Source organism: Rhipicephalus sanguineus, chromosome 3 (assembly GCF_013339695.2).
Source record: "Rhipicephalus sanguineus isolate Rsan-2018 chromosome 3, BIME_Rsan_1.4, whole genome shotgun sequence".
In the NCBI taxonomy this organism is placed as follows: Eukaryota; Metazoa; Arthropoda; class Arachnida; order Ixodida; family Ixodidae; genus Rhipicephalus; species Rhipicephalus sanguineus.
Window position 1 is genome coordinate 28,653,312 of NC_051178.1, and position 25,505 is coordinate 28,678,816.

General features: G+C 44.3%; 2 protein-coding genes across 2 annotated transcripts; one reads left to right on the forward strand and one right to left on the reverse strand.

Annotated features, from left to right (window-relative positions):
* Positions 1-2,634: 2,634 nt before the first annotated feature.
* On the forward strand, positions 2,635-4,752 carry LOC119385345 (uncharacterized). The gene is made up of 2 exons (XM_037652803.2): positions 2,635-2,855; positions 3,643-4,752. The coding sequence occupies exons 1-2, from the start codon at positions 2,643-2,645 to the stop codon at positions 4,714-4,716; spliced, it is 1,287 nt and encodes a 428-aa protein (XP_037508731.2). The 5' UTR covers positions 2,635-2,642; the 3' UTR covers positions 4,717-4,752.
* An 801-nt stretch (positions 4,753-5,553) lies between these two features.
* LOC119385346 (uncharacterized) lies at positions 5,554-8,713 on the reverse strand. The gene is made up of 4 exons (XM_049413961.1): positions 8,470-8,713; positions 8,205-8,378; positions 7,254-7,437; positions 5,554-6,394 (listed from the first exon to the last, which is right to left on the reverse strand). Exons 1-4 carry the CDS (start codon positions 8,610-8,612, stop codon positions 5,618-5,620), a joined length of 1,278 nt encoding a protein of 425 aa, XP_049269918.1. The 5' UTR covers positions 8,613-8,713; the 3' UTR covers positions 5,554-5,617.
* Between the last annotated feature and the right edge of the window lie 16,792 nt (positions 8,714-25,505).

Here is a 25,505-nt window from a genome sequence, read left to right on the forward strand (position 1 = left end):
GAAGGAATGAAAACGAGAGAAAGAAGTGCAGAAAGCGAAATGAGAGCGAGAAAGAGAGAGAATCAAAGAAATGGAGAGAAATAAATAGAGTGAGAGATATAGAGAGAGAAGAAAAGAAAGTATGAGAAATCGAGCGATAAATAGAAGTACAGAGAAAGAGAAACAAAGGGATGAAAGAGGAAGAGAGTTAAAAATAGCAATAAAGAAGAAGAAAGAGAGAGAGAGAAATAAATAAAGGGATATACACAGAGAAAAAGACAAAGAAAAACAGAGAGAAGAAAATAAATACAGAATAAAGAAAGCGAAAATTTGCAAAACTTAGCAAAACAGCAAGGGACAGGACCACATATGTACCCATCAGCTCCGCTGCCTCTTTAGGAATGCGCCTCCAGTGCAAGCTACTCAATTTTTTTACATTTCTTGGCAATCGCTGTAGAATAGTATACATAGCCATTTCCGATACTAACTATATGGCAAAATCGTTTTGTACGAATTCTCGCTGGAGCCAATGTTTCGACAAGTGAACTTGTCTTCGTGGTGTCCCTGACGAAGACAAGTTAGGTGACGCCAGCCCACTTGCATTGGCTCCAGTTAGGTGAAGACAAGGCTAGTAGACGCCAGTCCACTTGCATTGGCTCCAGCGACAATTCCTATACAACGATTTTTTTATCAATTGAAACCTCCGTCTTCCCCTCGTCTCCTGTGTTAGTTAAACATATCTCAGGCGCACGAGCCACTACGCACCCGAAGAAGCTAATGTTGCACCCTGATATGTTAAAACGGCCGCTTGCGCGCTGTGCCGGTAAAGGGGGAGCGAGAGTGTGCTGACGAGCGAATGCTTGCTGTGCGCATTGGCACCCTGCATGGCGCTGGCCTCATGGTGGCTGCACTCGCTGCTGCCAGGGGCCTTCTCGCCGGCGACATGCGCGCTTTACTTATTGGTTGCATTTTACCAGCGTAAGAGTGCCTGGATGTTTTACTAGTGCTTCGATGATTTACGTCCAGTCGCCATGCATGCCCACGCACTTCAATGAGCGCGTGACATGCACAAGAGCCCCAAGCTGGGCTAGTTGGTTGACGTTCATTCCGTAATGCTTTTAACTGCGCTAAAGCGAGGACAAGAGAAGAAGAGAAGCCAGCACGCGTTCTTTTCTCTTGCCCTGTAATCCTTGTTTCAGCGCGGTTCAAACCATTACGGAATGAACGTAATATGCACATCTATAACACTACTATAGTATTTTTGCCATTGCATGTACGAATGGTCCACTCATGTAAGGCTAGGTGACGTTATATGTATTACTATCAGTTTTATTTCTTCATCCACTGCTGTACACGCGCGTCTATTGTTTGCATGTATGCGCGAAAAGATAAAAAATGTATCTACATTTGAGTGGTCCTAGATAAATGAATTCCTGTGGTCTGCTGTCTGTCAGCTCTGCCCTTCAAGCCGAATGAGGCTTTGGCAGGCCAATTTTGTTGTACATTGTTAATGTGCGAAATATCATTAAAGTATTATTATTATTATTATTATTATTATTATTATTATTATTATTATTATTATTATTAATATTATTAAAGATGTTAATGATGTTTCTTTTGCCATTCGTAATTCTTCTTTCCTCTTGTATGCCGATGACATCAAGATATTTAAGGAAATTCATTCAGTTAACGACTGTCGCTTGTTGCAGTCAGATTTGTGTTCTTTTTCCGAATGGTGCAACGGCAATAACCTTTCTCTAAATACCTCAAAGACAAAATTCATGTCTATCACTCGCAAAACATCTAGCGTGTCATTTCAATACTTTGTCAATTCTGTGCCGTTATGCAAGGTTTATGAAATCAGTGATCTTGGTGGTGTTGTTGACAGCGCGTTAAACTTTTCTTCTCACGTTAAGCGTGCTGCTATGCGGGGCCTTCGTTCTCTCGGATGTGTTTGTAGAATATCTCGAGAATTCAGGTCTCCCATGGCCCTACACAAATTGTACACGGCAATATGTCTTCCGCAACTTGAGTATGCGTCCGTGATATGGAATGGCATTGCTCAATCCAGCGGTAACACCATTGAACGAGTCCAGAAAAAATTCCTCAGCATATATAACCATCGCTTTGCTAAAAATGACTCTGGATCTCGTTCAAATACTGCTGAGGCATTATCACTGCCATCACTTCACTGCCGACGAAATCGTTCTGATCTCTTATTTCTCTACAAGCTAGTCCACGGTTTCATATCCTGCCCTGTACTTCTCAATTGTGTTAATTTTCGAATTCCGCGTAAGTTAACCAGAGAGAACAGACCGTTTCATGTACCCGCCTGCTTCTTCCAACACTCTACCGTTCACAGAATACAAAGTCTTTATAATATTAATTTTCTTGATCTTGACGTTTTTCATAGTCCACAATCACTGTTTTTATCCGAGCTTTGCACTGTTTTGACATAGTATGGCACAGTGTACAAAGTCTTCCCTTCTCCGTCTTTCCGCATAGTTGTATGGGAAACGTGCGGCACCTACAGGTGGCGCGACTATGCAGTGCGCCAGCGCGCCGTCAGCGCCGCGAGTGGCCACTCAGTTGTGAACTGTCGTGCTACGAGATCTCGTCTCTCCTTCTGCTGCGCCTGCGTTTTGTGGACGTGCGTGCGCGCGATGGCGAGTGGTGTTGTAAAGCGCGCCGGCTTCAAGAACGTAAACAGCGCAGGCTTCTTCAAACCCTCCAACGAAGAGAAGGGACTCAAATTATGCCGCAGCAGGCACGTTTTCGACGTGACGGAAGAGATCACGGTCGGACAGAGTATTCTGAAAGCGCGATGCGTGCGACAGGCCAACGTGAATCAGGAAGCATACGCCGTCATCATCGAGGTTTGTGCGCACGCTTTTTCATCATTTTACCTGCTTATTACAGAGTAAACGATGACATTAACGTCAAACATGTGCTGTAGCGTGATGTTGTCTTGAGGGCAACCGTGTGCGATCGGCGCAAGTAGTACGCACGATCGCCTCCCGTGTTGCACTTAGTGATGCCGTAACAATTGTGCGAAGCTTTTTTTTGCTGCAGTTCCGTTTGTGGACGTTGCTCGGGCTGCATGGGTGCTTGGGTAAATCTGTTACGTGCCATCTTTGCAAGCGATATCTTAGCCGTGACGTAGCTTAAAAACAGCGTGGCGCGGCACCGCTTGCATGCGCAGCGCTGTCAAGGGGCAAATGCAATACAGGTGTAATAAAAGTTAAAATTCGCGCGGTCCCCGATGCATTGTGCCACGCATCCGGCTCTTGTTTCTTACTGTTCCCGTTTACGAACTGCGCCGTCTGCTTTTACGTAAGGCGTACGAGTAACATTTTTTACCTGCAAATGAGCATGACTCAATGATGCTCGCCTTTATGTACCTATCAAATTGTCTGAACTACGGTCCGCGTAACAATAACGCACGTGCAGCTAAGCGACGGCGTCCAGTAATTTGACAATATGGTCATCGCCGTGAACTGCGAGATAACTGTTGGCTGATGTACGTAACTTTAAGTGCACGCGCTCTGTAGTATGCATGTGTACTTTTCAGCATTAATTACTTTAGACTATTAACACCAAAAACGCGCTTTTTCATTCGCACCGCCCGGAGGCCAGGTGTAACTTGAGTATTCTCTTTTTCAGCTTGATGCAACTAGGCTGATCACCAGAGCTCACTGCAACTGTAGGGGCGGTGTTGAAGGCCACTGCAAGCATGCAGCAGCAGTTGTAGCTTTCGTCAACAGCGAAGAGTCTGTTACAAAGACGTCACAACCAAACAAATGGAAGTCACCCTCCAACAAGCAACTAAAGCTATACACAAAAGGCGTGCCATTTAAGGAAATGTTCCAACCAAAAACATCTCCCGCAGTTGTTGCATCATACATACCACAAGATGTCGTAAAAATGAACAGTTCGCAAGGACTTATGCTAAGAGCATTTCTAGATTTGAAAGAAAATGCAAAGAGGCTCGAAGAGCTGCTTCCAAAGATTGCGTGTTCATCACCTTGTTATTATTCATTAGAATGTAAAATAGAAGATGTTACAGACATGGAACACATCATGATTGATGAGGACATGTGCAGTGCTATAGCCAATAGGACCGTTCAGCAAAGCTTGTGTCCAGAGTGGCACAAACTCAGGAGAGAACGACTCTCTGCGAGCTCCAAAGCCCACAGGATTCGCGTGCGGGAAAGGGATTTTGAGAAGCTCGCCCATGACCTTGTTCACCAGAAGCATTTCTACAATGAAGCTTGCAGGTATGGAACTGCAATGGAAGCCACTGCAAGAAAGGACTATGAGGGAGAAACAGGCCGCACAGTCACCCGCATAGGTCTTGTCGTCAGCAAAGTGCAGAGCTGGCTTTGTTGTAGCCCGGATGGTCTAGCACAGGATGACGATGTCATCTTAATTGAGATCAAGTGCCCGTTTCGATGTCGGGATAAGCCAATTCATGAAAATGCAACTCTAGCTGTGGACTACTTGCATGTGGTAAATGAGGAACTGCAACTGAAAGAAAACCACGCATACTATACACAAGTTCAGGTGTCACTGTATGTTCTGAACCTTGAATTATGCCACTTTGTTGTGTACTCACCACTCCAGCTGGTTGTAGTCAAAGTAAGGCGAAATGAAGAATTCTTGAAATTCATCATTCCAAAGATGGAATGGTTTTATTTTAAATTTTACAAGAATGAGGTAACGAACAATCATTCATAAGTGTGCTAAATTACCTGCAAGGCTAGCTAAAGTAATCTGTTATACACTATTGCATTCCAGTATTGCTGGAAATGTTTTTATGCAACGTGGTCTTCACGTTACTTCTCTCATTCTAAGTCATTAGTTTTTCCTCAAAGTACAATAAACATATTTTGTGTACTTCTGCTTGTGATAAATTACAAAGAAATGATTCCTTGAAATGATTTTATTTTAGACAACGTTTCTTCAAGTCGGCCAAAAACCTGCAAGGTCAGCCACAATATTCTGTGATACACCGTTGTGTTCCAATATTGCAACATGTTTTTATGCAGTGTGTTATGTATGTTTTTCCTCTCATTTTAAGTCATTAGTTTTTCCTCAAAGTGCAATAAACCTGTTTTGTGCAGTGCAAGTACAATCAGTCTTTTTTCTATGATGTTGCATCACCAGAGGGCCTTGTTGCTCAGTCATCCTCTCTGTCTTCATCACTACAGTGCACAATGAAGTTCTCACAAGCTCTGCCAAACATTTGTTATTCAACGATGATGCACAGTTTCTACAATCAAGACAGCTTTTCAATGTGAGAGGTCAATACCTGTGCATTGAAAAACACTAATGAACAGTTCCGAAATCCAGAAAAGTAAACTGGCTGCTTGACTTAAGTCATGATTGCTAGTACTAGCGAAGGCCTTTGTTGGTTTGCTCACATGGCATCTTTAAGTAAAGGAAGAACCCCAAGCGAATGACATTAAAGCAGAAAATTGTGAATGAACACTAACCCTTGTGTGTACAGTCGCACTCAATATGACTTGCAACACGCTGGCTGTGGTTTTTTTTTGCATTTTTTGCAGCCTGTAATGTTTAAAATAGGATCAAAAGTGAATATGGTTGCTTTTAGGACCATCGCAATCTCTACATTCAATCACTGCTGAATTTTGAATATTGGCTTTTGCATGTTTGCGAGTATGCAACACATGGATACTATCTTGTCAACATGGCATCTAAGTTCTTGTGGTAGCCTTCCAGACAGAATGTTAAACACTTTGATCCTTTGAATGCATCGTTCCACGTGAATTCGGTGAGAGGCTATTTTATATGTGCGTGCAACTTCTGAAGCAGTGAACTGCTCATTCATGTGAGCAAAAGGGGGCATTTCTAGGCTAACCTGGCGAGATTCTAGGTCGCAGCGAATGTGGGGGAAGCCTTTGTCGGCCAACACCAGGTCGTCTTTCTCAAGCAGGTCAAGCAGACCACAGTTTGCAGTAATATAAGTGTCGCTAGCGCGGCCACCAAACACTTCAGAAACATATGAAATGAATCCACAAGGGGCTACACCAACAAGGAACTTGAGTGTGAAGTTGCTCTTATAACTGCTCCAGCAGTTCACTTGTTCGCTGACCTCTGGTGGCATTTCAATAGGCACCTCCGTGCAGTCTATGATAACCCTGCATGTCGGGTACTTCTCTTTAAATGACGGGGGCATTGTTTCCTGTACAACCTCACGTGGAAACCAAACAAGCCAACCTTGAGTCTTGGCATGCAGCACATCAAGTACAGCATAAAACACACGAGAAGCAGTGGTTCGGTGAACACTGAAGAGGGCACCAAGAGCAGCAAATGTGAGTCCATGCTTCATCTTCATCAAGAAGAGGAGGAGACGGCTTCCAACGGTGATGTCTGTTGCCCGAGGAGTCCTCATCTGCATATACATAAAGTGAATTAACACGTATGCACTATTACATCCAAGATACCGTGGAAAGTTTATTGACCACCACATTCATGTTAATTTTTTTCTGCATGACACTGAAGTTGGGAGTGCAGATTTTTAAACTCGTTTGTTATTGGCTGTAAATGATGCCATAGCGCTGGAAGGACAGGGAATGAATGTCCTGTTGTCTTTCATGTCTTGTTTTTTCAGCACTATGGCGTCATTTATGCCTGTAGTTGGGAGCTTAGTATACGGAAACTTCAGCTTTCAACAAACAATGAGAAACTGCGATGGGCTTTGACACTATCTTGAGGTTACCATGTCAGCCCATGAGATGTCACATTTTGTAAACATAAAAGAGGTTGGACTTAAACACTATCAAACAGTCAACCTGGTAGCTTTAGTAAACACCTTATTGACAAGACCTCAACTGCAAGATGAACAACATATATTTGCACAAGGCAAGGACAAACCGTACCTGAGCTAGCATTCCAAGAAGAATGGAAAAGCAGGCAGCTGAGACGCCAGTCAGGTCCTTCAGGGCTTCACCATTTTCCTCTCCAGGAGAGAGAGATTCGTAGCCGCAGAATGCCTTCGGTGAGAACTCGTGCACATTTACTGTACTGGTGCTCTTGTCACAGGATTCACTTTGAGGGACAGGGATGTGACTGCACTGAACAGAAGCCTCACATGCACGACTGTCAAGTAAGCAGCTTAACGTAACAAACGATGCTGGTATGTGAGGGCAGCTTTCATCCGTCTGTGTTGAAACCTGAACAAATGGACGGTTCAGACACATTCATTAGGGCAAAATTTTGACACACTATGAATAAAAAATTATGCTACATACCTCACGCGTTGACAATTCATGTTCGTCACACTGGGGTGGGACATGTGGTAGTGATTCGAGCTCTTCACCATCATCACTTGGCGAAATGGAGCTGTCTACAGGCTCATCCTCATCTACATCCTCACGCAAACTGACACTACTTGGGTCTGAAATGGCAGGTGAAGCACGAGTCCTTTTTCTCCACCTGGGGATGGAAAAGATACACGTTTTGCATCTTCCAAAGACAAGAACCAAATGTTGCACGTGCGAGAACATAAGCAGCCAATTATTATTTATTATGATACAGCACAGGTGGCTGTTGTCGCTGCGACACTTTTGCATCTGCTAAACACACCAGCCGCATTACACAACCTATTTCAATGGATGTGGTGTAAGCACCAAGTCTATGCACCGTATACATTTCAGTGCAAGTTATAAGGTAGTTTCACAAAAGTTAAGTGGCCATTCTAGTTGCATGATTCATATTCAGCGGCATAATTCATAATCCAGCAGCAGAGAGTGATACGTGAGGGAAGAGAAAAAAAAAAGAAAGCGCCTAAACACTTGAGATTATCTCAATTTCTGCTACACTTCATATCATGCGCAATACGCGGCGGACAAATATTAATACAAAAAGCGAGCATTGTTTTTTATATTTCTGTTGTTTCGCGCTCACGCTGTTGGAGATGTGCTGATGTAATTCGATACCCAACGCGTGTCCCTTTTGAAAGATACGGGGAAAAAATCCTGCCGATTATATAACCATGTGACCGCTCCCGCTGGCGCGATAATTCTAGAAAGGCAAACGAGCGACAGTTTCTAAAAAAAAAAAACAGTTATCGCTCTCGAAGCATTCGCGACGCGCGATATCCACGACGTTGCACAAATCGCGCGGCTTTCCAGCTGCCCCCGCAACAGGCTGAACGCTTTGTACCTTGTACTTATTGTTGGACGCGGGAAGAGCCTACTGACCTCTCATAGCGAGACCTCTTGTCCTCAGCTATCGGCGAAGTTTTGCGGTACGTCGGCGGAAAAACAGCAGGAGCGTACGAGGGAGAAGCTGGATCCGTCGATGACTTTCCGCCAACAAAATGTAGACTGCAGACCCGAGACCACTTTGCCGGCTGCCACTCGGTTCCGTTTGCGCTGTAAAAATACCGGTTCACTTGCGTGCAGCGTAAATTCACAGCGAACTAGCAACAACATGTACTTCATAACCACGCACAGGATCACTTACTTCACACGGCGTACGCTGCGAATCCACCGTTCCCGCTGGTCTAGGAGGCTTTGTCGCCCCGGAAAACGGAAGAACTTTGTTCCAGGAGGGCACTTCTTATAACTGTTAGCGCAGTTGACGACGCAACAATTCATGCGCGACATTGCAAAGCTCCTCCAACGGCGTGACACGGCTCGGCTAGTGGAGTGGCTGCTGCACGTAGCACGCCAATTCGTTTCGTTCACTCCCGCACAGCGGCGCCACCAGCTCAGTGCACGTTCCCTATATGTGCAATCTAATTTTTTATTCCCCTTCAATATTTTTCATATTGTCTTATTTTACTCCTCCCCTTTAGTGTTCATTTCTCTTTGTCTACGTGTTTTTGCTCTTTTTATTTCTGAAGACTGTCTGTATTGTATTGTTTATTTTTATTGATTTTATTTTTGCGTGCGCCTGCACAAAGACCTCACGGTTGTTCCTGGGCACGTTAAATAAATGATTGATTGATTGATTGATTGATTGATTGATTGATTGATTGATTGATTGATTGATTGATTGATTGATTGATTATTATTGTTGTTGTTGTTGTTGTTGTCGTTGTTGTTGTTGTTATTATTATTTATAGATGAACGAAAGAGAATCGAAGGTCGCATGTTTGGTCCCTGCCATCGGCAAGTTATCCTTTCGTCCATTTTACTTTGTTCAAGTATGCACCATTAACCCTTTCGGCCCTGGCGTCGTCAATTGACGACACCGCACAAAAGCTCCCCTAGCACCTCGGAAATGAAACCAAAACTGCTCATTCTAGGGGAAATACTTCTTCAACAATCCCCACTGTGATTGACATCAAAGTTGCGACATATTTGCGGATCTGGGAGCAACAAAGAAGAAAACGCTTGACCGAAGTCATGCATGACGCCGAGGCGGGTCAGGTGAGGCGGCTAAGCGCCGTTTTCGGGACGTCGTACAGAAGCTCTTTCAAGGAGTATCACACTTAAACATGAGACATGGTTCACATTTTGTGTACTCTAGTTAGTAGCAGAAATAAAAAGGCCATTTTCCTAATTTCACAACCACTAGGCCTTAATGACCTAATTTGATTCAATGCTAATTAATCCATAAATACATGCACCACTGGCTCAATATTTCGTTTTTGGTCTTCTGAGGTCCTACCTATTAGGAAAACACGCACAAAAAATGTCTTCGGCCAAAATAAAAAATCCAGGGCTGAAAGGGTTAATGAATACAAAATAACATCCCCCATACTTTCCTTGGCTTTCTTTTCTGTTAGTTCTAATTAATGGTTTTTCTAGCAAAGAAAAACGAGCCCTTAAAATGCCCTTTCCTTCATTCATAGCGGCGGTCTCAATCTGACAGACTGAATGCCTTAAGGCAGTACACGAGGGATTATTGTTCAGCTGCCAGCTCGTAAAAAAAGATCACGTACATCGTGACGCCACAAGGCAGAAAAAGAGCGTTTACACTCGCGGTCATGGCTACTAGCCGCGCTGGCCAACACTGCTAAGTTTGAAATGCGCATATTACCGCATAAAGTGGACGGGGAGATGACTGCCGCTGTAGCTCAGTTGGTGGAGCATCGGACGCGTTGTTCGAAGCTTGCAGTTTCGGTCCCTGCCACCGGCAAGTTATCTTTTTGTCCACTTTACTTTCTTCACATTTACGTTATAATTAGTACAAAGCAACATCCCCTGTACTTTCATTGGCTATGTGTGTTAGTTCTAATTATTGCTACATGTGTATGGATGTATTTATGTGAATATTTGCGTATTACTAATATTTGATGCAACGGAGGAAGGTGGTGCTCCACTGCGCCGTAGTACTGCAGCAAGGTTCACTGTTGTTGCCTCGTGATGATCTCCTGGCCTAATGATGCTCCGTTTGCAGCTTTCCTGCCGAAGCAGTTGTCAGCATTGTGTCTGTCGACGGAGTAAATAAATCTTGACGACATGAGTTGACAGTTTGTTACAGGGAATGACAACAAGCTTAATGTGCCCCTGGAGTGATGGCGTTCACTCGTATTTTGCCGATCCTGTCGCGACAGTGCAGCTTAATAGCTTTCGTTTACAGATAGTTCCAAGTTTTTTTTTATTGTTTTTGGGTTGGTTCAGCACCATCAGAAGCCTTGAACCGCTCTGGAGTGTCTTCGTGTTGCTTGAGACATTAAGTGACGATTTTGTTTGTTGGTAAGAACGTTACCACCTACCCATGGACTCTCGGAACGAGAAAATCAGCATTATTTTTTAGTCTGTGGGATTTCTAAGCCCAAGCTATGTGGTTCAGCTGACTCGCCTTAAAATAATTGACTTCACTGCGTATCTAGCCCTTTTTGGGTCAATAGAGGGTAAATTAAGTGACAACTTCTATTGAGTGCACTCATTACAAAATTAAGTGACTTGAATATAGAAAGTGTAAATTGAATCCAATATTTGCATATTGTGCTTCATGCGATTCCAGATGAGCACCTTGATATGTCGCCTGATGAGCCGTATAAGGGGACAACGCAACTGGTTTCTCTGAAGGCATCTCTCTATCTAGTTCTTTAGTTTGCAAAAAAAAAGGACTAACACTTGTCATTTTGCTGAAGTGTGATTAGCAGCTACTTAGTATAAAAGGGCTTCAGACTGCCCTAGAGGCTGCTACCAAACCAGGTTACACGAGATAACATGCATAAGGAATTTCCAGACGACCGCTTCGCAGTCGCCGATGAGACCTCATTCTTGCTTTATTTAGTTACCATAATAACAGAGGACGTTATATTCCCTTTTACAAATATTATGAAACACTTGACCACGCATTTATACTACACTGCGGACACGCGCCTGGTAACTCAAAGTGGGGTGTTCGGCCCGAACGCATCCTTGCTTCACATAAACGTAAACGTTAGTGTTATCGTTGGACCAGTCCCCATTTATGCATTGTTATCCGAGGTAACTACAATGCAAGGCTATCTCCCGTTTTATTTAAGTATACAGCTCTGTTCGAGCTTTGCATCGAGCCTCTGGAATTCTACGATTGCAGGACGTTGCAGCTGTAGCCGTACCACAGCCTGACAGGATATCCACGCGGGCGATTTTCGCAACAAGCCTCCCATTACGGTGGCGAAATTGAGGGTTACATGGAGGCAGAATGAAACTTTTGAGGCTCTTTGCCGTGCAGGGCCACTAACAAAAGCCAAGCGGTTATTTTTTCCGCTTCTCACATGTGGCTGTGCATCAGTGCTCATTGCGCTGTATTGTGGTGCCGTCGTTAGTTTATATGTTTGTTCATTTCTTTCTAGGCAAAGACAGCTTGGCACACATGCACTCTATGTTGTGAAACACTACAAGACTGGGCTGATTTGATAGTCACTACAATGTTTCTTCCATTTTCGTTGCGCTTTCACATGATCCAGTAAAAATCAAATTGGGTTATTACGCCAAACGACCCAACCTTTTTGATGACCATCTCAAATGTATTCGAAAACATTATGCTGATCTATTGCACTGAAAACACTGAATCGCTAGAATATCTGATAGAACAAATTTTTGGTCACGTGGGAGCATTCCGAATCTCGCAGAATGTCGCCTGAGCCTTTTATGTCAGCTAAAGCGGATGCTTGGGATTGTTGGTACGACAAAGCGGAAAGAAAACAGCGCAAAAGACGGAGCAGAAGAGAAAAGGAACCACAAAGAACTTACCGCTATGCTGTTTGTCTGAGAATTTATTCTGAGAGTATTGTTTCACGTTTCAGTACGACATCTGGTCTACATATTAGGCGAAGGCATTTGTGTATGGTGGTCGAAGATCAAAAATATTACTGCAATTTTGACACAAAAGTGTTTTATGCCGCGGTCCACCACGGCTACACTGACGTATTTCCGTCACGGATATGACGTTGTAAAATATACACTAACAGATGGAAAAGGAAAAAAAAACTGGTGTCGAATCTACGACCCCTCACCCCGCAGTGCGCGGCGCGAACCCACTCGGCCACAGATGGCACGTTCTTCAGCATATGAACGGCGAGCTATTTATATACACAATTTATCGTTGGCAGTACTCACAGATAGGTGGCATTTTAGCGTGTTTTCGTTATCACTAGCGAGACAGCGCCAAGGGCTCAATGGGCGTACTTTAAAAGTCGTCGCTCCGCGTGTTGCGACGCGCGCGCGCCTCCACGGGTCGTGGTCGCTCGTGAGCGCGCGCTTATCTAGTTATGGGAGAAGGGGGGTTGTACGTTTTGCGCTCTCACGGGAAGTTTGCGTTGAAGGTACAGAGAGCACGAAGGTCACTTCGCTCACGGCATCGGCCGCTTTTGCGAAAGGAGCGCGTACATACAAATAAGTTATGACTGTGATAATTCGCGCTCATCTTGTGTATACTTGTGCGTTCGTTTCGTGCGTCCTCATTTGTGCTTGAGCGGCGCGCTTTAACTGTCGAGCTGTGACAGTTGTTAGTTCGCGCTCATCCTGTGTATGTTTTTTCCGTGCATCCTTTCTGCTCGAGCAGCGCTTTGCGAGGTTCGAGCTGCTTGCCGTTCTCCGCGTGACATTACAATTTGTTGCTCTAGCATTCGTTCCTTCGCTCTTGTGCCGAAACAATGCACAACAAACGCTCAACATCGTCTGTGAAGAGACGTTTCACTTTCGTGTTATGCCAATTACTACGACAAAGGGACCAGCCATGTTTTTTTTTTCGACCATATACGTTACTAGAAATTTCAGCCAATGTTCTAGGTTTGCGTTTTGCCCCTTGTAATATTGAGCTATGTATGAATATCTGAGCAATTAAATACTTACTCTACGGAACGTACATTTTGCGTTGGAAATAATTTTTGAAGTTCCCCATTGACAGCCACAGGTCGGCAAACTCAGTCACGAGTCGACTCACTCAGACTCACTAATACTCATATCGAAACATGAGTGTGAGTCTGAGTGAGTAAACTTTTTGCGAGTCCGGGTCCGAGTGAGTTCGGTTGAGAAAAATTACAGTGAGTCTGAGTCCGAGTGAACCCTAAGTGCAAAATATATTGCATGAGTGAGTCTAAGTGAGCTCCATATTTTTGCCGACCTATGGTCTGATCTACTCCACTTCAGCATTACTATCAGCCTTATGTTGGCTCACGTTTATACTCGCGTATGCTCACACATGCTTCAACGCGCTATCCTTCATGCATCAGCCCAATATTTATTGATGAGAGGCGTGAGCCGCGGATGGACAGCGGGAGGAGGTGCCTTGACCTCTTCCCGCAAACTTTTTCATGGGAAGTTACTGATAAAAATATCTCGTGTGAGTCACCCTTCAATAAAGAGGTCTTTATTGAATTGGAAACTCCGATAACTCGTGTTTTAAAGTACGAGCTCAAAAGGTGCTAATATGTAGAGCACCCATTATGCGAGATATTGGTGTTAAAGAGCGCTGACAGCATGACAGAAAAAGTTAATTATAGGCTAACCGATTCGTGAGCTGAATCACTCAGACTCGGATCGAGCCGTGAGTCTGAGTCCCAGTCAATTATATTTTGTTGAGTCTGAGTCCGGTTGCGAAAAATTATAGTGAGTCTGAGTCCGGGTGATGTCCGGGTGTAATGATAACACTTATCATATATCAAGAACTATTTATTTGCTTTCGATTAAAGTATAACGCTTATTTTTTATTGGAGGGCCAAATGGTGTAAATTGCGCCTCAGTGTTGACCAAAATGATAATTTTCTGAAATTCGTGATTTTTTCTCGTAAAATGTACGAAATTCAGTGCAACGAAAATGTTTTTAACGCTAAATAAACCTTCCGTAGAGTAAGTATTCATTACTCAGGCATTCATACATAGCGCAATAATACAAGGGGGAAATGCAAACATGCAAACTTTCGCAAATATCTGGAGGCGTATGTGGGAGAAAAATTGCACTAATATTGGTGTGGACTTGGTGGCACCGTTGCAGGCGTCATGAGTAACCACTTCTTCTTTGTTGTACAGGTTAGTAAGAAATTCCACAAGTGATCTTGCTCAGGGTCGAATCATCACGACGTGTGAAACAATATTAACGAAGTGTCTGTGCGCCAATGCGCAGAGACACTTCGTTATATTTTTTTTTATTTTTGTACAAGATATAGACGAACACTAATCAACCGACAGGCATATTAAAAAAAAATTATGCGACAAAGACAGGGAGGCTGTTCTTACACATTTGATTCAGAAATTAGCCATTTTTGCGTCTATTATAAATCTGGTTATTTTGTCATTGTTCATAGAATCTTTGCGTATTCAAAGATGGGCTCCTACACACACACACAGACACACCACCGTGTCAGTTACCCATTCTTGCCTTTGTTTCCAATATTGCAATGCTCTCCTAAGTTGTCGTTCATGCAGCGACCCGTTTACTCGGCCTACAGCTTACGCTCACTGCACGAAATAATTATGTGGGAAGCGACACCTTCCCAAAATTCTACATGTGCGGTTCCATACCGACTCTATTCCACACATACTGGCACTGCCCCAGAGCCAGTGCGCCACAACGCCATTCACTCCGCTCTAACATACTTACATGGGAGGCCTGCGTTGCGAGTCTGGGCGAAACCACCTCCTCGCGGGCAACTCTCCTTAACGATAGAGTAACAATCTTAGGGGAGGTCAGTAAAGACTCACCCTAGAGCTCAGACCTGAACTGCGTTTCGAAATTAAAGTTTTTTTTCTCTTTCTCTCTCTCCTATGCCGTTTCTTGCAAGCGTATTCTGTGTTGCTTGAGGGCTAATATTTTTCTACGGCACAGCGTAATGCAATGAAAATGGTTACAAAGATAAAGTGGAAACTGCTTGGGATACGTATTTCATATCTGTGAACAAGGTAGGAATTTGACAGTCTGCCAAGGAATACTTCTACAACAGGACACAGTCTCCTGACCCTCAACGCTAAGTCAAAAACGGAAGGCCCGCACTTGAGGCTTTCCTTGTTCACCCGCTGTTGAGCACTTGATACATTCATGTACCTGGGCGATGTTTGCAAATACAGGCACAGCCACAAACGCGTAAAACAACGGATTGCATCAAAAAACAAAAAGCAGCGAATTATATAGAATAGCTCGAATTTAATACTTTGTTGACACCAGTAACCTCATGTACTTACTGAACCCACTTTAATCACTGACGCTTAGTTTGCCCGACGGTGTAGCAGGCCGGTGTGGCGCACTTAGGCAAACCGTAAAAGTTACCTCTCGGTGTGCATATCAATATAACTGCTTCGAAATTTCGCTGCTTTCTCCGAATTAGCCGTATTTTCGGTAACGCTCTATTTGAGTACCAGCGCAATAATCTGCAGCGCGATCCGTCGCAGATTTAGGTAATTCTTCCATGAGCCGCCTTTGTCACCCATCAAATATCAAATGTTGCCTTGTTCGCCCTTTCCGGTTTTTTTCTTTACACAGATGTTACGGAATCTGTAGCTACGGTGCGCAGGCATCTCAGAACAATGTGCATTCAGAAGTTGAAGTACGCCTGCGGTCTTTCATGAGAAATGCTGCTTTGGTCTGCGCACTTTTCAGCATTTTTTTTTGTGTCTCTTGTAAACGAAGAAGACAAAAAGTAGCACATTCCTTAATTATTTCTCGAGGAACGGTTGGACAATGGTCACAATGACCTTTCCCTCGCTGGGCCAGCGCGATGACGACACTGCAGCAGTAGTCAGAATGGCACTCGGGAACTTCGAGCCGTGGAGAGTCGCCCATTGTGCAGATACTATAAAGAGGGGCACAAAAGCCGTGCCTGGCAAGCGTGATCGCAAAGAACCGCCTGCCGGAGCTCTGTCCAATTTGCATAATTAACGCCGAACGAGCATAGAGCCTGCTCGAGAGGAGGACAAGTCCGATTACCAGCACTCGTCTCGCCGTCATTTCGACTGTTATTCCGGTTCGATAATGTGGAGAGCAGACAGCACCAGAAAGCAGCACGCCGCTCAAACGCACAGCGCTCTTCGCTTATAACATTACTTTTATGATCCCGTGAAAGAACAGGATTCAATTAAAATGGAAGAAAAAATCATTTCTGTCGCTATACAAGATAAAATGTGCTTCCGACAGTCAACCGACATTTTCTCTAGCTGTGTTTATATCAATTAAAGAGGCTTATGCTGTTCTTGCTGCAACACTAAGATGACGGCTTTTTTTCTTTTCAGTGAACAATACACAGAAGAGTGCTTCTGTGGAAATTCGTGACCTCTTCTGAAGTATGGAGGTCGCTGTGTGCCTTCCCACCACCCTCAGGCGGGTATTGCAGTGAAGAGGTCGCTCCAGTCAACTGTGCCCTGTAATGTATAGAAAAAGCAACCAAACCCAGTTCCACAAAGTGAAATCTGAAGAAAAACCCGAGCTAGGTTGAGCTATTCTCTATCAATCAGAGGTTGGAGAACGTGGAATGTTTTCTGCGTTTATTACCAGATTTATTATATCTGTTTTAGTGCTTTAATCTCCCCCATTTCACTGTTGTTACTTTCGTTGGTCTTCGCAGATTACGTGACCGTCTGTTTGATGCCCTTTCTCGGCTTTGAAAAAGAAGTCACGACGCAAATGTTTGTCACAGTCTTGCGAGGATAATTGTTAAGTCTCGTAAACTCGTCGGCCGTGACTCGGTCGATGTTCTCTTCCCCATGGTAGAACTTGTGGTCCCCTTGCGAATTCGCGACGTACAGACGATCGATATTAGTGGACCCCTGCTCAAGCTGGCAATGGAATATAGCTACGTTTCTTACATCATAGGACGCTTCAGAAGCGACGTCGTTTTATCAAAGTGGTGCGCACGCACAATTTCCACAGTGAAAATCCAGATATAGAAAACCCAAGCTCAAGTTTACGGCGCTGAGGCTCAGGAGAGAAGCTCTGGTGAAACTGGGGGCAGGCGCAACCGACTCAGCCTGTTTGTCGGAAGCGGGAATACGCGCGCGCGCGCGCGCTCCTCTGTCGGTGCGGGGAACTGGGCCGCCGTGCCGACAGCTTGGTACGCTGAACCGAGAGGCTTGCTGTGGGAAGCTGTGTTTTCACGTTGGCAGAAGCGACCCCGCGGAAGCGAGGTCCGAAGTATTGCGGTGTCGGGGCCTGCCACAACAGTGCAGACAACACCAAGAACACGCGATTCACGCGTGAAACTGTATCGGTTCCCAGGCATGCCGCACGAGGAATAAAGGCGACAAGCGTGGATCACCGCAGTAAGGAGAATCAAATATGTCCTATGTCCTAGCTGACAGCGCTGTCTCGCCTTCTCTTTTGGCTGTCTCCGTTCATTGTTTTCGTTCATCTCGACTACCTGAATAGGTACGTAACGCGGCGCGTGCACTCAACGACTACAGTAATGATTACTCGCTGTCTTCTTGCATTGTGAAAGTCCAGTTACAGTTGTAGGTGAAACAACTTTGTGTTTTGATTCTCCGTGTTCGTGAGACCTACCCGTCGTTGTTGAACATTCACACTCGCGTTCTACCGTCAGCAGTGGCGTAGCCAGAATTTTGTTTCGGGGGCGGCTGGCATGTCAATATATATATATATATATATATATATATATATATATATATATATATATATATATATATATATATATATATATATATATATATATATATATATATAGAGAGAGAGAGAGAGAGGAGAGAGAGAGAGAGAGAGAGAGGGCGCCACGATCGTCAAATTTTTTTGCGAGCAAACATGTTTTGCTACAATACTCCATGTGGCACAGGAAAAAGGCACAAATTCTATCAATAGCGCTCCCGCAGGTGCGGGAGCGCTATTGTTTCTCTCCTCCGTTCCGCTCAGAAATGTTGTTCTCAGTCGCTGAGAAGCGCTGGAGAAAGGCGACTGCGGTCGAGGACGCCAAGGCAATGGTACAACCGTGCATAGGTTTCGAAACGTCCATGTCATTTTGCTAATAATTGTTTTGTTAAAAAGGAGTAAACCTTTTAAAATGATTAATTCCCCGGTCTTTTGGAACAGTTTTGCCTCCAAAGGAATGTGTGCGTCCTGCATCTGCGATTTTCTCATGGAAACGGAGCGATGTCTTCGTTTCCAGCCCGCGTGGTACACGGTCATTTCATCGCAATAAAGCCTTGACACAAGGGCACTCCAAAGTCCTTCACGTAAGGGGACGTCTTCCGGAAAAGCGTTCATGTGACACACGACGAAGGAGTACACCCCTCCCGGCAAAGTTCCTTTTCCGGAAAGAAGTTCCCGCATGGACTTTTCGAACCTAAATTAAGTGTACTTGGCTCTCGCACATAGCGTGCGCAACTCAACAATGCCGCCTTTCAACGAAGGATCCATGAGTGCCGCCAAGTTCCCTCTGTGATGTAATTATGCCCGACCCCCCGAGAATGCACTGTCGAGGCAGCGGCGTCACCCTTTGTGCGCCCGCATCAAGTTGCTAGCGCCGACATTTTGAATTCCGGCAGTGTCATTTTCTTTGTAAATAGTGTGGTGCATTGTAGTCTGCCCAGTGGGCGCCGTCCCGACTACAACAGCGTGGTTTTTTAAAATGTTTTCTCTCCTCCTGACTTTACGAGCAGGGCCTCTTTTTTTTTCTTTTCGCTCACTTTATTTTTTTGTGGCGTTCATTTGAGAAACGGCAGCTTATCGTGGAGGCCACAAACCACCTAAGGAACTTAGTGCGGTGCCGTGTGCTATCGGCGTAACTTTTCTGCAAGTCGTCTTCAGAGCAACGAAATGTGCTTACTGTGAAGTACTGTGCTTTTCGCCCACGCGTGATGTGTATTCGGTAAAAAGACGAAGATTATATGTCGAGAACGACTCCCCGCTGTCCGCGCAGGGGCAAGAGAACGAAACGTCCGTGGCCATGTCTCAGAGATGACTACTCCTTTTTTGGCCCTCCGCTAGCTCGATATGATCCTTTTATGTTCAAGACATCGCCGCCGCCACGGTGTATTCACAACACCGTCTCTGTAGCTTAATCCCGAGCTTCCGGCAAGTCAACAATGGTTACTCCTTTGCGGTAGCACGGCTCAGCGTGGGAGAGCAGAGCCCGTTAATCAGCTTGTCGCTGCGTCGCAAAATGGCACTCCATGGCGCTACACAGAGCCGCCATGGGCGCAGCGAGGACGGCCAGTAAAATCAGCAAATGTTGGTACCAAAATGTCTTTTCGATCATGGAAAGCAATTCAACAAAAAATCCAGGATGACTTCAGGCGCAGGTGGCTGTTTTGGTCGGCGGTACACGACAGCACGAAAATATTTAGGGGGGGGGGGGGGGGGGCTGTAGCCCGGTCAGCCACCCTCTGGCTACGCCACCCGTCCTGTCGTTGTGTGTTTGTTCTATGTATGACGATCGACGACAACGACGCCCGACTCAAAGCGAAATCCATTTCCCAAGTCGCGATTACACCGTGTAGGACGTATACCTCGAGGTACGTCTCATTCTGTCATGTTAAAGATGCGTAGAAAACAAGACATTGATAGAAACATAGAAAACAAGACATTGACAGTAGGACTATATCTCGATTTTAGCAAAGCCTTCGATCGTGTCAATCATGCTATTCTCTTACAGAAAATGGAATGCTATGGTTTTCGGGGAGTTGCATCACAACTTCTTCGCTCCTACCTAGATGAAAGACTTCAATTTACCCAAATAGGCACGCACAGATCACGTTTGCGGCGTATCTCTTGTGGAGTACCACAAGGCAGCATTTTTGGGCCAATACTTTTCCTCTTTTACATTAATGATATAATAAAATTAAACACCACGTGTCACTTCATCATTTACGCCGACGATTGCACCGTATTTTTTAAAGGCCAGGAATATACATTAATGATATAATAAAATGAAACACCACATATCACTTCATCATTTATGCCAACGATTGCACCGTATTTTTTAAAGGCCAGGAATATACATTAATGATATAATAAAATTAAACACCACATGTCACTTCATCATTTATGCCAACGATTGCACCGTATTTTTTAAAGGCCAGGAATTATGTAGCATTCAAGCTGAAGCAAGTGCGTTCTGCTCGAAGCTGAATGACTGGTGCAAGGCAAACAGCCTTGTATTGAATGAAGCCAAAACTAAGTGTGTTATATATCGTGCTCGCGGAGCGCTGGCTGTAGTACCTAAGGAGCTTGTCCTAGGTCCGTTCACTGTTCGCATTGAAAAATGCGTTAAAATACTTGGCATCATCTTCAACGAGCACATGTCATGGAATGACCAGGTAAACGCGGTTACGTTGAAATTGGCTAAGTGTGTAGGACTAATTAGCCGTCATCGACACATACTGCCAGCTACAATAAAGAGATTACTTTACGACGCGCTTTTTAATTCCCACCTATGTTACTGCTTCCTGGTATGGGGTAAAACTACAGCTCTTAATATGTCAAAACTGAGCGTGTTACAAAAGAAAATGGTTCGACTTTTTTCAAATGCTCCCTTTCTAGAACATACCGCCCCTCTTTTCAAACAGCACCAAATAGTGAAAATATCAGATCTATATACTTACAAATTGCTATGCTGCTACAAAAAGGCAGCACTCGGGAAATCGGACACATTTCTTAAACTCGCGAACCTTAAACAAAACGTAATTTCCTATCATGTTCGATATCAACCGCCTTGGCACGTTCCGTTCTCACGCACACACTATGGAACGCAACGCATCCAAGACATCGTCCCAAGAACATTAAACTACTTCGAAACGCAAGGAACAGATGTTTTAGTTCACACAAAAAAAGAAATTAGAGGTCTGTGCACGTAACAATTTAAACTTGCCTTTTCCAATATTGGAGTATACACGTATTTCGCAAGTTGTGTTCTCCTTCGTTATTCATATGCTGTATATATATATATATATATATATATATATATATATATATATATATATATATATATATATATATATATATATATATATATATATATATATATAGAGAGAGAGAGAGAGAGAGAGAGAGAGAGAGAGGGCGCCACGATCGTCAAATTTTTTTGCGAGCAAACATGTTTTGCTACAATACTCCATGTGGCACAGGAAAAAGGCACAAATTCTATCAATAGCGCTCCCGCAGGTGCGGGAGCGCTATTGTTTCTCTCCTCCGTTCCGCTCAGAAATGTGTATATATTATGCGCATGCATATCTGTACATAACTGCGCATTGTACATTTTAACGTACTTGAAGTGCTTAGTATATTTCCTTGCATTTTTTTTCCACTTTTTTTTTCTTCTTGTAAAACCTTGTAAAACTAGTGTACCTGCGCCCGTAGTGAATGCACTACGGTATCAATGTGTAATTGTGAGCAACTATTAATATGCATTTTTTTTTTCACTTTTATCAAGTGCTATACCCTGTCGTTTCACCGCCGATGGGTGGCTGGGGCTTTGTCAAGCTGTCATTGGACAGCTTTTTTCCCGGCCACCTTTTTTCACCGTAAATGTTCTTGTTTTTGGTGAAAATAAAGTTCTTTGATTGATTGATTGATTGATTGATTGATTGATTGATTGATTGATTGATTGATTGATTGATTGATTGATTGATTGATTGATTGATTGATTGATTGATTGATTGATTGATTGATTGTAATGTTCCATATACACTCCGAAATGAAACCTCTTTCGCGGCTAAAATAGATCACTGAGGTTTTATACGCCTGTAAAGTCGATATCCTCATAAAAAGACAGTGAAAGCATGATGCGAACGCCGGAATAACGAGGCGAGCCGTTCAACTTGCTTCACAGTGGTTAAAGCTCACCTAGCTGCTTCGCGTTTTAATCGGCGGGTGATGCTCCAGCAACACGGATGACTTGACGATAACCTTCTCAGGAAAAAGTGCCATGGCCATATAACTTCTTTTTTTTCGCAAACGTTTCTTCACGAAAGTGCACGGCTGCCACTGCAAGCATGCCATATCAAAACATCAATCATATGATTCATAGTCCACAACGCAGAACATCGATAGCGTGCACGGCTTCATTTCGGAGTGCATATAGAACATTACGCATCTTTAACATGACAGAATGAGACGTACCTCGAGGTATACGTCCTACACGGTGTAATCGCGACTTGGGAAATGAATTTCGCTTTGAGTCGGGCGTCGTTGTCGTCGATCGTCTTCTCTTCAACGTAAACGTAATTGACGAGCCTTTCTCCTTTAAGAAGTTCGCTTTTCGGAAGTGCCTGTCCAGCTTGAAGATCTTTTTGAAGCCGCACTGCAGGCGGTGCATTGTGAGGCGCCGCAAGTGCACCGCGAGAGCTCTGCACGTGCACAGAAGCGAGCGGCAGCGCGTTGTAGAGAAGGGAAAACGCGCGTTTGCCCCCATTTTCTATTTTTATGCCAGAGATGGCGCTGCCTGTCAAGAGTAGCAGCGCCACAAAGCGATGCTTGGGGATCCTGTAGCTGAGATTTACGAGGTGTGAGATAAACTATGCTACCGTGCTACACAATTGAAACGACTCTCTGTGTGCACTGTATAACACATCTTCAAACAGTGCACAACACGAAGACGAAAGAAAGAACTGGCGATACGAGCGATGTCGTCAACAGCGCTCGTGTCGTCACTTCTTTCTGGCGTCTTCGCGTTGTGCGCTGCTGCTGAAGCCATACCAACTGGCCCAAATAGCAGCGCTGCTCATGCATGCCACCTCACAAGAATTAAGAATGCTACTATTTTCTATTACATTCCGAAGATTCCTTGAACGTGACATGAGCGAAAGATCTCCTTCGTCTTTTAAGTTACGTTCTGCACGTTTCAAGAAATGGCTTACGGCACCGCAATAACTGTGAGCCGCTCCGTTTCTGTCAATATTTGGATATAGAAATGGGAGCCGAGCAAATACAGCTATGAATGGATTCCACGAGCGGCGTCCTTCGGACAGGCTTGCGGTCGACTCTCTTTTCTTCAGATGGTATCTTTTACTGTTCCTCGACAAGCTTATAGGGGAGTAATAATGTCGAGATGCGGCAGGCTGGAGAAAATGTATATGAAGACAACAAGGCTAACAATGTACCAGTCTCTTGGCGCAGAATATTCGCGTATAGGATACGAATGACAACGACATATTTTCGAGATCAAAGTAACCTCGCTGCTCTTGCAAGCTTTAAATTTACCAATGAATTCATGTTCGCACGTGAAAGCTGCGTGAAATTCGCGCAACTCAATTTCGCTCTATTTGTAGTCTTTATGTTAATAATGACTGCATGGCGCAAACTTCATTTAGGTTATGCAGTACAGCGATACACTTATGTTATGACAGTGACGATTTCTGTTATGCAGTAGGTACATACATACATACATACATACATACATACATACATACATACATACATACATACATACATACATACATACATACATACATACATACATACATACATACATACACACACACATACATACATACATACATACATACATACATACATACATACATACATACATACATACATACATACATACATACATACATACTGCTAAGAGGTTTATTGGCAGAGAATGCGTGTGAACCAGCAGCGTTCGGCCAAGCGCAGCAACCACGAGCTCATGGCGATGGCGATGCCGCTGAGGCCACTCTTCTTCTTTACAATACATACATACATACATACATACATACATACATACATGCATACATACATACATGCATACATACATACATGCATACATACATACATACATACATACATACATATATAGATACATACATACATACATACTGTAAAGGCGTTTATTGACGGCACTTGGCGACGATACCCAACGGCGACAGTCAAGACAGAGCGCAAACTCTCAGTATGAGGGGGCGTGCTCTCAGAGAAGAGCCGATGAGGACGACCCACTAGGAGGCGCTCGAGAGAACGACCCATTACATACATACACACATACACCATGCAGCTGTCTTGACAGTATGGCACAGTAGCAGAGGTATATCTGGCATCATGTCGTTTTGCTATAGCGCAGCTCAGTTTAAACATGAAGGAAAGATACAACAGCAAAGAATGAAATGACAGGTAACGGGACGAGCGCTCATCCTGTTACCTGTCATTTCCTTGTGGCGCTGCCGTTTCTTTCTTTCATGCTCAAACTGAGCTGTGCTATTCGCGGCGAGATCGACCTATAGGTGGCAGCACCGTCACCCCGCTAGTGTGGATACTGGTTTCGTGTGGTGTGTGTAGAAGTGCACGGGGCTTCTGTTTTCACATCGTGATTTTGTGTTCGGTACCCGCAGAAAACTCTTCGTTATCGATGGTGAGGTTTTGTTCGGTGCCACAGTGCCGCACATACTGCACAGAGCCAGGGATAAGCTTCCATTTTTATCCCACCGACGCGGAACGTCGCCGACTGTGGCTCGTTAGGCTTCGTAACGGCAGGACGCCTTCCAAGTACGCGATGGTGTGCAGCAAGCACTTCGACGACGGTGCATTCGCGTTCGCAGACGAGAAAGAATGGTGAGTAGTCAGCGATAACTTCGCTAATGTGTGCATTTATATGCTTGTTGCTGCTGTGCACTACGAGCGTGAAGACGGTCGCAGTAAGCGAACGCTCGGGGAAGCTTCCCTGTGCTTTGATTTTCCTACGCTTCCGCAGGAAAATTAAGCGAGAATCAATCGAGAAACAAGAAAACTAATTCATGGAATTTATTCTTTGTCATTCATGTACCGTCTGCGCTGTGAATGCAAAGTTTGTTCGCGCTTGGCTATGAGTCTGCTTAAACGAGAATTACCGAGCCCTTTTGTATAGTTCGCGCATGTTCCATTGTGTTTACACGGCCGCAAGAACAGTTCTCAGTATTCCGCAGGGCAAGTACGTACACCGAAACGCGGCAAGTGTGTATGCATGATCTGGTGCATAGTAAAGGGTATCGTTTTATGAGCCCTCACACGCCACGTAAGCGATGAAAATGCGCGAGCGAGTTTATCGCCACTGCTTGTCTTGATGAATATATTTTTCTCGCTCACTCTCTTTTTTTAAGGGTTATCGCGGAAGAGATTGAGGCCTGACGCACTTCCGACACTGAACTTGCCACAGCGTAAATTTGACAGACATAAGCTACCTCGCAAGTACACGGGTGTCCTTGTATACATTTCGCCAC